The sequence below is a fragment of the Rattus norvegicus genome, chromosome 6, assembly GCF_036323735.1.
Source record: "Rattus norvegicus strain BN/NHsdMcwi chromosome 6, GRCr8, whole genome shotgun sequence".
In the NCBI taxonomy this organism is placed as follows: Eukaryota; Metazoa; Chordata; class Mammalia; order Rodentia; family Muridae; genus Rattus; species Rattus norvegicus.
In genome coordinates, this window is record NC_086024.1 from 141,727,650 (window position 1) to 141,742,691 (window position 15,042).

General features: G+C 35.7%; 1 gene segment (V, D, J or C); it reads right to left on the minus strand.

The window, feature by feature from the left end:
• Positions 1 to 8,560: 8,560 nt before the first annotated feature.
• LOC108348035 (immunoglobulin heavy variable 3-73-like) lies at positions 8,561 to 9,110 on the minus strand. The segment is given in 2 exon segments: positions 8,561 to 8,896; positions 9,002 to 9,110. Coding segments are annotated over 2 exon segments (363 nt in total).
• Between the last annotated feature and the right edge of the window lie 5,932 nt (positions 9,111 to 15,042).

The window sequence follows — 15,042 nt, forward strand, 5'->3', positions numbered from 1 at the left end:
CAATTTCCCAATTAAAAAACAAACAAACAACAATAACCATCACAACATAGCACAAACTAACAGAACAAAAGCAAAATGCTTCTTTTAAAAATTACACCTCAGCATCAAGAACAGACATTACAACAGAGTAAAGTGCTAGAAAAAGCTTTTCCTAACAAATGGATACAAGAAGCATGCCAATGTAAACCTTGTAATATCTAACAAATACACTTTCACACAAAGTTAATCAAAATTGGTGGGTAGATTGACATCATATATTCTTCAAAGAAAAATCCACCAATTCACCATCTCAATTTTGAACATGTATTTTCCAAAGGCAAGGGCACCCACACTCATCAAAGATTCATTACTAAAGATTACATTGCAATTCAAGCCCACAAATTATAGTGAGAGACTTCATGAACCTCATGCTCACCAAATGACAGTTCATTCAGAAATAAGGCACGGAATTAGTGAAACTAGCAGATACTGTGTTTCAAATGTACCTAATAGATATCTACTGAAAATTCCATCCAAACACCTAATAATATGTAATGTTCTCCACATCTCATGGAGCATTTTCACTAGCTGGTCATATACTTGAATACTTGACCAGCAATCAAGTCTCAACAGATAATGGAAAATTTAATTAACCATCTGTATCTTACCAAATGTGTATATCAATCACTATGGATTAATGCTGGACTTAAAAAAAAGGAAAAAAATGAGAGAAAGCCAAAAAAGTCAAGGAAACTGAATAATTATCTACTGGATAATAATTGGATCGAGGATGAAAAATGAAAAACTGGAAGACTTCAGAGAAATCAGTGCAATTGAATGCAGAACATACCCGGACTTACGGATCACAATGAAAAGAGTGCTATATGGGAAGTTCCTACTTTTAATGCCTTCATAGAGAATTTATTGAGATCACATACTATATACTTTTGAGCACACACCAAATCTCTATAACAAAAAGAACCAAAAAACTTGAAAGGTGTAGTTGACTGGAAATAAACAACTTGAGGCTGAAAACAATAAGATAAAAACAAACAATAATATAAAGAATAAGTGAAACAAAGAGTATTTTCTTTCAGAAAATTAACAAGATTTAAAAATCTCCTATTCAAATTGACTAAAAGACAAAATATCCAAATTGACAAAATCAGAAAAAGGGGAGGGCATAATAACAGACATCAAAAGATCACTTGGTCATATTTCAAATACCTATGTTGAGTGGAGGGAGGAAGTTAGATATGATAGTCAGATAAAACTAGAAAATGCACTGCTATCACCTAGGCCTCTTCTGTGATCTGATTTAGTAGCAATTGCATGCCTCTTTATTCATAAAAGTTTCACAGAACAAAGAAATCTAATAATTTTCCTAATGATACAGCACATATATGTTACTTGTCTTTATGTTTCCAGGGTTAAATAGTTAGTCTCAATTAGAAATTACAAACATAGGAGAATCATCTTATTTTTATTAAACCTAAATTAAAATGTAAAGAATGTAAGGAATGTCACCTCCTAATTAAACAGTTAATTAATGACAGCCTCATCTTTTGGTTGACAATATTTTGCATGCCATACAAACAGAAAATATCTGAACAAATTTTTTTATGAATTGCAAATAATAAAAATGACATTCTTTACTATTTATTTTATCATTTACACTATGAAGTAGTACAAGAATATATTAGCCATTCTTTCTTATTTACTAAGTTCTATTCTTGCAGAGGTATACCCTGTATGAACTCCTATTTTTAAAGTACATTTTCAGAGACCTCTAAGCCTATACTAAAAGAAGACCCTGAATCTCTAACCTATTTTTCTGACCATTCATAATTTTTCATTTGTCCCTGTTTACCTTTCATCAATTACTGTTTGAGTTTGTTGAAGGGCAGATACACAGAAAAGAAGCCTAGATAAATGGTCTCAATTAGCGATGTGCTTTTCTATCTTTTATGATCTGCAGGGCAAAAGGTAGACTTCAAAAGAATAGACAGATAAAGTGCATATTAGGATTTTCCTAAACAGAATCAGATATAATCTTTCTCAAGTAAAGACAAAAATTTAATCAAAAAGCATAAAGTTTTCAATACTGCAAAACACCAAACCCCAAAAGTTAGAGATAGAGGGAGAATGACTGTAACTATCTGCTTGGATTCAGTAAAAGTGTGTCAATGAGTAATGCTAGATTCATGATTTTTATCCTTAGCAATGGATGTGACTGTGATAATACAGAAAGAAACAAATATAAACACATAGAAAATTCATAAATACACAAAAGAGAACATTGTAATACATACAAATAAGACACATGAGGGGTGGAACCCATACAGAATTCATAGGAGAGTGTACTGGAGTCGCATGGTTTTCCTTGTATTCTAATGCTACCTACTTGTTTCTAATGATATTGTTGCCCAAATGAGCAGATAGTCACACACTCAAAGTGATGCTATGTGCACCTTATCCTTGATGTAACTGGTCAATTAACGACTAGATATTATTATTGGGCATTGAAGTGAGAAAGTTGGAACTAGAGATTTGAGTTAGAGTGCAGCAGGTACAGAGAGGAGGGAGGAATCCTGAGAAGAAAGAATTGCCCTGTCGCAAAACTTCATGTGAGCTGGAGAATAGGTAAGTACAGCTACAGACCTGCCCAATCAATAATTATGGTTTTTGAATAAAATAATTGGATAATGTGTCTTTTATATGGTTTTGTTATGATTGCTGTCTTCCTTACAAATAATGTTAAACAGTACATTGAGTGAATTTGTGTTTGTCATCTACTGAAAGACATAGGTATGATATGAATTGTCTTTGTATGTCCAGTGAAACTCAATTGGAGGAAGGTAATTTCCTTTTTGAGAATCTTTCAGTGGGTGATAGCTTCCAGGATAGCGATGGGGTCTGTGTCTCAACACTAAACCCCATGTGGCTTAGGACAGAAATACAGTATAATGGCCAAGACAAAACCACAAAAGATTACAAGGCAAAACAAAGAAAGAATAAAGCCACAAAAGGAAGCAAAAAATGAGAGACCCATTTGTTCATACACTTAGGATTCTCATAAAAATAAAAGAAAACAAATAAAGAGTCCTGTGGTAATCATTGTGCAACAACTGAGATCTTTGAACATGCAGCTCTAAATGTAAACCCTCCAAATATTCCCAGCCCTTAGATCTCAGGGAAACCCACAGCAGATGTGACTGAAAGAGGGTAAGAGCCAGAGTAGATGGAGGACACCAGAAATGAGAGACCACCTAAATCCACTGAACAGAGGTCATATGCACTCAAAGAGACTGAAGCAGCAAACCGAACTGATATGGATCAACACAAGATCCTCTTTGTATGTATTACAACTTTCAATTTAGGACTACATTTCTCAATCTTTTTTTCCATTGAGGATATCTAGGCTCTTTAAAATGTTGGTTAATATCAATAGAGCATAAATGAATATGATTGAGCTAGTATCTCTAGTAGGATGTAGAGTCCTTTGGGTGTATGCTCCAAGATGGTATAGTATACTGAGGTATATCAGCAACATTAATATTTGAATCATTTTAAATAATGATTTTAAATGCTTTAACCTCTCATGTACCCCACCACCCAACAGAAGTAGTGGAAAAGAAAGGATAATGGGGGTTGGGAGCTGTGGACCTGTTTTGAATGGGTCTTTTGAGCAACTGTTGTTGGTATTGTCTGGAAATAGTTTAGTTTACATTTAGAAGGTGATGAATGACAGCTCTTTCTACTCGAAAACACTTTACAGATACATCAGTAGCCTAATTTCATAGAGGCAGGTTATTAGCAATGGTGACACAATCTAGATGAGGCAGCCAGGCCTCATACTCAGGTGCAGTAAGCAGGAAGGGACCAATAGTAACACCAGTAGAAATGTTTGGCTATGAGTCTTTCAGGAAAGCAAAGGCCAACAATGATTCAGACCCACAAGTGTTGTACAACGAGCTCTATAACAAGTCTAGCTCAGCCTCTGTCACTCTGTAGAGTCCTATTTGTTCCCTACAAACATCATGTATTCTCTACATGTCATGCCGCAACACATGTATCTAATGAGCCTGAGTCCAAGGAGTGCTGACCAACGTAGCTCAACAATGTAATGTAAGGCAGACAAATATCCATATGTTTTTAGCAAAAACTCTTTATCACATGCACTCTCATGTGTTTGCTTTAGTGAAATATCCTCTCTCCTGTATGAGTGCATAGCATGTGTGCTTTTTTTGATGTGTTTAGCTCACTAAGAATATTACCTAGTTCCATCCATTTGTTGCAAAATTAATGTAGCTATAGTTGTAATACATCCATTGTGTTAATGTACCATATATTCTGTGTCCATTCCTCTGTGGAAAAACATCTGGTTTCTTTCCAGCTCATGGCTATTGAAGTAAGGCTGGTATGAAAAGACTGGAGCATATTTTCTTGTTATATTCTTGGGCATCATTTGGTTATATGCTCAGAAGGGTATAGCTGGGTTCTCAGGAAGTACTATGTCCAATTTTCTGAGGAATCAGTGGAATGGTTTGCAGAGTGGTTGTACCAGTATGCAATCCCCCAGATCATACTGGAGGAGTTTTCCTCTTTTTTCACATTAACTTGCTTGTACTGTGACCTGAGATTATACCCATTCTGATTGGTGTGAAGTGTAATCTCAGTGCGGTTTTGATTTTCATTTTCCTAATGACTAAGGGTGTTGAAATTTTGTTTAGATTGTGCAAAGTCATTCAACATTCCTCAGTTGACAATTCTTTGTTTAGCTATGTACCCCATTTTAATTGGGTTATTTGACTCTAGGGCAGTCTAATTACTTATTTCTTTGTATGTATTAGATTTTTATCAGATATTGGGTTAGTCAAGATCTTTTCAAATCAGTTAGTTGCCATTTTGTACTATTGAAAACAACATTTTACATAAAGAAGTTTTGAAATTTCTTGAGATCCCTTATGTCGACACTTGATCTTAGAGGAAAAGTCATTGTTGTTCTGTACAGGAAATTTTCCCTCATGTCCATGTTGGGATTATGTATTACATATATCAAAACATCCCTACATCACTGGGATTAAGCCTACGTGACCATTTTTATGTGTTCTTGGATTCTGTTTGTGTGAATTTTATTGAGTAATTTTCATCAATATTTGTAATGAAAATAGGTCTGAAATCCTCTTACTATGTTGATAGTTTTTGTAGTTTAGATATAAGAATAATTGTGATTTCATAGAATGAATTGGTGTAGTCTTCCTTCTGTTTCAATTTTGTGGAAGAGTTTGATGTGTATTGCTATTAGGAATTCTTTAAAGGTCTCATAGAATTCTGCACTAGACACATTGGTAATGGGATATATTTTTTGGGTGGGAGGCTTTTAATGACTACTTCTATTAATTTACAGGTTATGGGGCTGTTTAGTTTATCTGTATGTGGTTTAACTTTAGTACCTGTATTAGTCTGTAAAACTCCATTTAATCCATATTTTCCAGTTTTTTTGAGTATGGCTTATGTTAGAGGATCTGGTGATTTTTTAAGTTACCCAAATTTCTGTTATTGTGACTAATTGTCATTTCTGATTATGTTAATTTGGATACTAATTCCTGTGCTCTCTTGATAGTCTGGCTAATGCAATATTTATACTCTTGCTCAAAGAATAAGCTCCTGGTTTACTTGATTCTTTGTATGCTTCTTTATATTTCGATATTTTAGATTTCAGCTTTGATTTTTATTTTTTCCTATTGTCTACTGCTCTGTGGTCTTTTTAATTCATTTTGTTCTCGAGTGTTTAGTTTTGCTGTCAAGCTGCTAGTATATCGTCTCTGAAGCTTCTCCTTGGAATCCCTCAGAACTGTGACTCATTTCCTTAAACTGCTTTTGTTGTGTTCCCTTAGTTTGGGTATATCGTGCCTTCATTTTCAATAACTTTGAAAAAGTCTTTAATTTCTGTAATTCTTCAGTGATTAAAATATCACTGAGTAGAGCATTGTTCAGCTTACCTGCATAAGTGGGATTACTGTCATTTTGTTGCTATTGAAGAGAAGCCTTAGTTCGTGGTGATATGATAAGATACAGGGATTTCTGTTAATCTTCTTGTGTCTATTGAGTCTTGTTTTGTGACCAATTATTTGGTCAGTTTTGGAATGGTACCATGAGGTGCTGAGAAGCTATATTCTATTGTTTTTGGATGCAATATTCTATAGATATCTGTTTCATACATTTGGTTCATAACTTTTTAGCTTCACTGTATTTATTTTATTTTCTACTTCCACGATCTGTCCATGGCTGAGAGTGGGATGTTGAAGTATCCCATTATTATTGTGTGAGGTGCTTTGAATTTTAGTAAAGTTTCTTTTTATGAATATATGTTTCCTTAAATTTGGAGCATAGTAGTTCATAATTGAGAGGTTTTTTTTATAGATTTTTCCTGTGTTTTCAGTGTCCTTAACTTTTTTGATAACTTAAGGATGAACGGTGATTTTATTCAATATTAGGATGGCTATTTGACCTTTGTTTTAGGCACCATATGCTTGGAAATTTTTACCAGCCTTTTACTCTGAGCTTATACCTGTTTTTGTCACTAAGGTATATCTCATTCATGCAGAAAAATACTGGGTCCTGTTTACATATTTAGTCAGTTAGTTTATCTGTATTTGCTGGGGAACTGATTCCATCGATATTCAGAGATATTAGGGGCCAATGATTGTTAGTTCCTGTTATTTTTGTTGTTATATGTGGAATTATATTTGTGTATTTATCTTCTTTTGGGTTAGTTGTAAGAAGTATTTTTCTTGCTTTTTCCAGGATGTACTTTCTCTGCTTTTATTGGAATCTTCCACATAATACCTTTTGTAGGGCTGGATTTGTAGAAAGATGGTGTGCATTTTTTTTTTTTTTTGGTCAGGGAATATCTTGTTTTCTTCGTGTATCTTAATTGAGAGTTTTGCTGGATATTGTAGCCTAGGCTAGCATTTGTGTTCTCTTAGGGTCTCTGTGTAGGGTTTGTATGACATTTGCTCAGGATCATCTGACTTTTTCAGTCTCTGTTGAGAAATCTAGTGTAATTCTGATTGGATTTCCATTATATTTTACTAACCGTTTTTCCTCACTTCTTTTAATATTCTTTCATTGTTTTAGGCATTTGGTATTTTGATTTTAATGTGATTAAAGGAATTTCTCTTTATGTGCAGTGTATGTGGCGTTCTATAGGCTTTTTTGTATATTCATTGGCATCTTGTTCCTTAAATTAGAGAAAATTTCTTCTATACTTTTTTTGAAGTTATTTACTGGCTCTACCAGTTGGAATCCTTTGCTCTCTTCTGTAACAATTATCCTTGGTTTGTTCTTTTTGAGTCCTGAATTTCCTGGATGTTTTGGGTTAGGAGCTTTTTGCTATTGACATATTCTATGACAATAGTGTCAATAATTTCTGTGATATCTACTTCCTCTATGATTTCTCTTCAATTTCTTGTATTATCTTGGTGATAATTGTATATATGAGTCCTGATGCTTTTATCTGTTTCTAAACAGGGTTGTCTGTCTTTGTGATTTATTTGTAGTTTCCATTTCTATTTTTAGATTCCTGACAGCTTTCTTCAATTCCCCCTACCCCTTGCCTCCCATTTGCTTGAGACTTTATTTAACTCTGTAAGAGTTTTGGTGCCTCCCCTTTAAGGGATTCTTCCTGATTTCCTGTGTTCTCCTTTATTTCTCTAAGGGACATATTTAATTCCTCCATAAAGACCATGTTCATTATCATGAGATTTGATTTTAAATCTAAATCTAGGCTTTCAGATGTGTTGGGATATCCAATAATTGCTGTGGTAGGGGAACTCAGTTCTTATGATGCCAAGAAGAGTTGTTTATGTTCTTGAACTTGTCTCTTGACATGTGGTTATATCTGATGTTAGTTGGTCTTGCTATCTCTGATTGGTACTTGTACTTTCTGTGGGTCTCTGAGCCTGTGATCTTAAATGTGAGAGCACTCTTTAAAGTCCAGACATTTATTCCAGATTTTGGGTCTGGAGAGTTCTGGGAAAACCTTAGCTCTGTGTACAAAAGGATATTGGAAGGAAGGGTCCTGTAACAGGTCACCCAGTACCTCCTACATGCTGCATACTTATGGTGGTCTCTCCTCGGAAAGTCAGCAGAGTGAAAGTGGAGTTGCACCGGTGCTCTTAGGAGTCAGAGCACTCCTGGGATACCAGGTCTCTGTGGGTATGATTTTCTCATATTACTGTGTGAAAGTCTTTGCTCTGGGTGCAGACAGATACTGTCCTGTGAACTATTGGCAGGCTTCGCTGTTTTCAAATAGAAAGGTTTGGTCATATATTTGTTTTAAAATTTGACACTCAGAATAATGAACTCTAAACTTTATTTCTTGAGACTTGTTCAATTCCTAGAGCTTGTAGTTGTAAATTTGAACATCCAACAAAAAGACATCTGATAGGTAGTCCAGATACAACTGTAAAATATCAAATATGTGTGCATGTAAATCAGTACTGACCTGTGATCTGTGTGCACTGAGTGCCTCCTGCAGGTCATGGGTAACTGAACTGGAGGTTTTTGTCTGTGTTCACAATAAAGACTTCTCACTGTGCTGCTGTACAGTAATACATGGCTGTGTCCTCAGTTTTCAAGTTATCCATTTGTAGGTAGACCATGCTTTTTGAATCATCTCTGGAGATGGTGAATCTGCCTTTCACTGAATCAGCATAATATGTTGCATAATTATTAGGTTTAGTTCTTATGCGAGCAACCCATTCCAGACCCTTTCCTGGAGCCTGGCGGACCCAGTACATGGCAGCATTACTGAAGGTGAATCCAGAGGCTGCACATGAGATTTTCAATGACTCCTTAGGCTGCACCAATCCTCCACCAGACTCAACAAGCTGCACCGCACAATGCACACCTGCAAACAAAAAGAATTCTTATTAAAAAATCTGTCACACATGCACATTGTCATTCTCACATGTGACAACTCATACATACACTATTGTTTGTTATCCATAATTACCTTGAAAAAGAGCAGTCACCAAAACCCACTGCAGCACCAACATACTGCTTAAGGTTCTGTTGTCAGTGCTGACCGCTGAATGGGAAGACAGGACTTGAGTTTCCTGCGAGGATTTCAGGGTCAGGGCTAGGCTAATTTTAATGAGCAGGGGAGTGACTGATTTGCATATCTTTCTGCTATATCATTTTTCTGCTGTGTGAGCCTTAGGGATAGCAATATACAGAACAAATGTCTGAGAGAAAATGAAGTGACTTTACCATGATTTCATTAAAATAATCGCAATGTATTTAAAATAATATTACTTATTACTTATTACTTAAAATTAATTAATATTTGCCCTTCTAAAATTAATTTATCTCTGATATTTTATGTGCATTTTAATTTTGAATATGTGTGAGGAGTTAATATTTCTTAAAGAAGAGACTTAGAGTGGCAGAGATTTGCAAGCATTGATGTGAATTACAGGAATCGACCATGGGTCCTCTGGAATACCAGGCATTACCTTAACCATTTCTTCTATCATGTGTACATAATAGGATTACCATACAGCCCCTTCATACAATGACTCAATTTATAAATGCTTATTCAAAATTGTCAATATTTCCATAGTAAATAGCTTACTGAAAGTGAACATTACAATTATTTTGAATGTGTTGTTAAGGAAATTTTAGGACAAAGATATTGTATCCATTTCTGTGAACACCATTGTTAGAGAAGAGACACCTTTAATTAAAAATAGGTTGTTATTCATAAAAAACTTTTAAAAGGGGCTTTGTTATATAAAAGGAAGCCAGAGCTCTGAAATCAAAAGAAATAGGAAACCCCAAAGTTCAGCAGGAAATGTGTCGTTCCTCCAAACCTTCTGATTTCTAAAAGGAAAGCACATTGCTGAAAACCATACCGAAATATTGTATAGCTGAAAAACAAGGGAGTGTCAATATGCACTTATAGCAGAGTAATAAGTGGTGGTATCTGTACTACCCACTCTGTTTCTCTTGTAGGAATGTCTGATTGTTGAAGCTGTTTGGGGAAATTGTGAGCCAGCTTTTCATGAAAGGGTTGAATTTAATTAAAGTTTGATTTTATGAATATGTGTTTCCTTGCACTTTGAGCATATATGTTCACATGTAAGAATAATTTTGTTAGATTTTTTTCCTTTGTTTTTAGTGTCCTTAATTTTTTGATATGTTTTGATTGCAAGTTGATTTCATTCAATATTTGAATGGCTACTTTAACTTGTTTCTTGTTTCATTAGCTTGAAAATTTATTCCTTCCTTTGATTCTGAGGTAGTACCCTCTATTTGTCACTAAGGTATGTTTGTGTCATGCAGCAAAATATTGGGTCCTGTTTACATATCCAGTCAGTGAGTGTATTTGTTTTTATTGGTGAATTGATTCCATTGGTATTGAGAGATACTTGGGACCAGTGATTGTTGTTTCCTATTATTTTTGCTGTTAGAGCTGCAGTTATATTTCTTTGACTAACTTCTTTTGGGTTCGTTGAAAGAAGATTATTTTTTGCTGTTTCTAAAATGTAGTTTCCCTCCCTGTGTTGGAATTTTCCATCTCTTTCCATTTGTAGGTCTGGATATACAGAAAGACAGTGTGCAAATTTGTTTTTGTCATGGGATGTCTTGTTTTCTTCCGATATCTTAACTGAGAGTTAAGTGGGCATAGTATTTTGGGCTAGCATTTCTGTTCCCTTACGGTCTATTTTTAGGGTCTGTATGATATTTGCCTAGGATCTTCTGACATTGAGGGTCTGTGGTGAGAAGTCTAGTGTAATTCTGATTGGTTTTCCTTCATATGTTACTTGAACTTTTTCCTGCATTGCTTTTAATATTCATTCATTGTTTTGTGCATTTGGTGGTTTGATATTTATGTGAGAAAAGGATTTTCAATTTATGTCCAGTCTATTTAAAACTCTATGTTTTTTTTTTTACTTTGTTCATTGGGATCTCTTTCTTTAGGTTCGAGAAGTTTTCTTCAATAATTTTATTGAAGATATTTACAGGCCAATATAGTTGTAATTCTTTTCTCTCTTTTATACCTATTAACTTTGATTTGGTCTTCTCACTGTGTCCTGAATTTCCTGGATGTTATGTGTTAGGAGCATTTTGCTTTTTTGCATTTTCTTTGATTATTGTGTCAATATTTTCTATAGTATCTTCTGTCCCTGAGATTCTTTCTTCAATCTCTTACATTCTCTTGGAGGTACTTGAATGTATACCTCCTCATCTTTTCTCTATGTTTCTATCTGAAGGGTTGTCTCTCCCTTGTGATTACTTTATAGTATCTATATCTATTTTTAGATCCTGGATGGTTTTCTTCAATTCCCTCCCCAGTTCGGTGCATTTTTCTCCAACTCTTTAAGGGATATTTATATTTCCTATTTAAGGGTTTCAATCTGATTTCCGGTGTTCTTTCATATTTCCCTAAAAAGACCTATTTAATTCCTCCTTAAATTCCCTTCTCATCATCATGAGATGTGATTTTAAATATAAATCTTGCCTTTCAGGATATCAAATATTTGCTGTTGTGGGTAACTGAGTTCTGATGATGTAAAGTAGTGTTGCATATGTTCTTGTACTTGCCTCTGGACATCTTGTTATATCTGATGTTAATTGGTCTTCCTGTCTCTTACTGGAGCCTTCTGTGTGCCTGTCAGTCTGTGATCTTAGAAGTGAGAGCACTCCTGGAAGACAATCTCTTCTGTACATATGTGAGTCTGGAGGTTTGTGGAACAGCCTTAGATCTAGGATACTGGAAGGAATTGTCCTGTCCAAGCCATCCAGTGGCTCCTGGATGCTGCAGGCTTCAGGGGTTCTCCTCTTGGACATTCAGTGATATAACAGTGGGGTCCCACCGGTTGGCTTAAGAGTGAGACCACTCCTGGGAGTTCAGGTCTCCGTGGATAGGTTTCTTGCCAGAAGGCGGTTGGACAACCCCAATTCTGAGTTCAGGTGCATACCAGTGGTGTCACATCCCAGGTTGCTCCAAGGCACATGTGCCCTCTGAACTCCTGGAGGTCTCTCTGTTTTCTAACAAAAGGGTTTGGTGATATATTTGTTTTAAAATATGACATAAAATGTAGTGGACTCTATACTTTATTTCTTGAGATATGCTCAATTTCTAGAGGCTATAGCTGTAAAATTGAACATCTCACAAAAAGTCATCAAATAGAGAGTACAAATACAACAGTAAGGCATTAATTATGTACGCATGTAAATAGGTACTGGCCTGAGATCTGTGTGTACTGAGTGCCTCCTGCAGGTCATGTGTGTCAGAACTGGAAGTTTTTGTCTACGTTCACAATAAAGACTTCTCACTTTGTACAGTAATACATGGCTGTTCCCTCAGTTTTCAGGTTGTTCATTTGCAGGTAGACCTTGCTTTGTGAATCATCACTGGAGATGGTGATTTGGTCTTACACTGAATCAGCATAATATATTGCATAATTATTACTTTTACTTCTTATGCAAGCAACCAATCCAGGCCTTTTCCTGGAGCCTGGCAGACCCAGTACATGACAAAGGTATTGAAGGTGAATCCAGAGGCTGCACAAGAAATTTTCAATGACCCTTTATGCTGCACAAATCCTCCACATACTCAAAAACCTGTATCACGCAATGTGTCCCAGCAAACATAAAGAATCCTGATTTAAAAAAAAAAACTGTCACTCATGTGCACTGTCAATCTTGCATCTCAAAACTAATGCATGCATTATTGTTTGTTATCCATATTTACCTTTAAAAAAAGCAATCACAGAAACCAATTTCAGCACCAACCTTATGCTTAATTATCTGTCATCAATGCTGAATGCTTAATGGGAAAGCAGGGCTTGAGTTTTCTGTCTGGACTTCATTGTCTGGGTTGGGCAGATTTTAAAGAGCAAGGGAGGGACTTTTTCCATATGTTTCTGCCATATCTTTGTGCTGCTCTGTGAGCCTTAGGGACAACAACAGACTTTCCAATTGTCTCAGATAAAATGATGTAACATAACAGTGATTTCATAAAAATATTCATTATATGTTCAGAATAATATTTCTAGAGCCTTAATTATTATTTGTACTTTTTAAACATTAATTTACTTTTCAAATTTACGTGTACTTTTATTTTGCCTATATGTTTGAACATTTCACATTTCTTAGAGTGGACTTAGAGTGGCAGATTTGAAAGTTTTGAAGTGAACGATGGAGATTGAACATGCTTCCTATGAATGGCCAGCTTGTACTCTCATCATTTCTTCTATAATGTATACCTAATAGTCTTACAATACAACCCCTTCGCCAATGATTCAATTTATGAATTCTTATTTTAAATGGTCAATCTAGCCATAGTTAATTCTACACTAAAAGCAAGCATTAAAATAATTTAGAATTTGGTGTTATGGAAATTTTAGTCCAAAAACAGTATATCCATCTTTCTGAACACCCTGGTTAGAGAACAGAAAACCTTAATTAAAAAAGAAAAGAGTGTCATTCTTCAACAAAGTTTAAAAGGGGGTTTTGTTATATAGCAAGAAGGCAAAAATCTGAAGCTAAGAGTGAAAAGGAAACCCCAAACCCAAGCAGGACATTGATACTACCTCCCAGGCTTATGAATGATAAAAGCAAAGCACATTGCTGAGAACCATCTTAAAATACTGTATAGCTGAAAATTAATACAGAGTTATTATGCTCTTCCAGGACAGTAGTATATGACAGTATCCAGCGTATCCACATTGGTGATCTTGAAGTAATGTTTTTTGTTGAAGCTGTTTTGGGAAATTGTGAGCCAGCATTTCATGGATGGGTTGCAGTTCTTACCATCATGCCTCCAAATGTATATCAGATTCTCCAGAACCTTTTCTGAGAGCTTAAAGAATCAGGTCACACCATGCTAGATGTACTTAGTGATAACTCAGAGAAAATAAAGGTCAGGTTATATAAGGACTGCAACATCCCACAGTTAGATTCCTTCAAGGTAACCAAAGACAAGACAATTGTGTAAGGGAAAAAAAGCAGAAGGTAAGGATGAAATAGCAGGAGAATATAAAAATTCATCCCTTAAGAAGCATTCAAATGGAGGGACAATAAGCAGGTACAATATAGAAGTAAGTCTGTCCACGGCTGCTCACCAATGACAGTCCAGACCCAGCTTTTTCTTTCAAACACAGGTTTGGATGAAGCCATCAGATAAATGCATTTCCTTGTCAGTCTTAAAATTTATATTTCATGAGTACTCAGTCTGTGATAGGAAAGACAGGTGCTCTCAAGAATGTTCACTTCTGCTTCCTATGGAAAGTAGCTGTGCAATGCAAGACCTAGGTAATTAGTATACATCAAATCTCACAAGTAATATATAAATATATGAAGGAAGAAGGTAGGAAGTGATATTTCATGAACTTTACTAATCTGTCAATTTTCTGTCTCATATATTTGAAATTTTCTTTTTTCCTTCAATCTTTATTAAATTATGTATTATTTTCCCCATTTTATTAAATTGAGTATGTTTTATTTACATTTCAATTGTTATTCCCTCTCCCAGATTCCAGGCAAATATCCCCTTGACGGCTCCTCCTCCTCTTCTAAATGGGTGTTCCCCTCCTGATCCTCCGCCCTTCCCCAACAAGCCCGTTCACTGTGGGTCCAGCCTTGACAGGACGAAGGCCTTCGCTTTCCACTTGTGCTCCAATTAGGCTATTCATTGCTGCCAATGAATTTGGAGCCCAGGAGTCCATGAGTAGTCTTTGGGTAGTGACTTAGTCCCTGGAAGCTCTGGTAGGTTGGCATTGTTGTTCATATTTGGTCTCAAGACCCTTCAATCTCTTTCAGTCCTCTCTCTGATTCCTTCAACAGGGGTCCTGTTCTCAGTTCAGTGGTTTGCTGCTGGCATTCGTCTATGTGTTTTACCTATTCCGGCTGTGTCTCTCAGGAGAGATCTACATCTGGTTCCTGTCTGCCTGAACTTCATTGCTTCATCCATTTTATCTAGTTTGGTGGCTGTTTATGTAAGGGCCACATGTGGGACATGCTCTGAATAGGTATTCCTTCCGACTG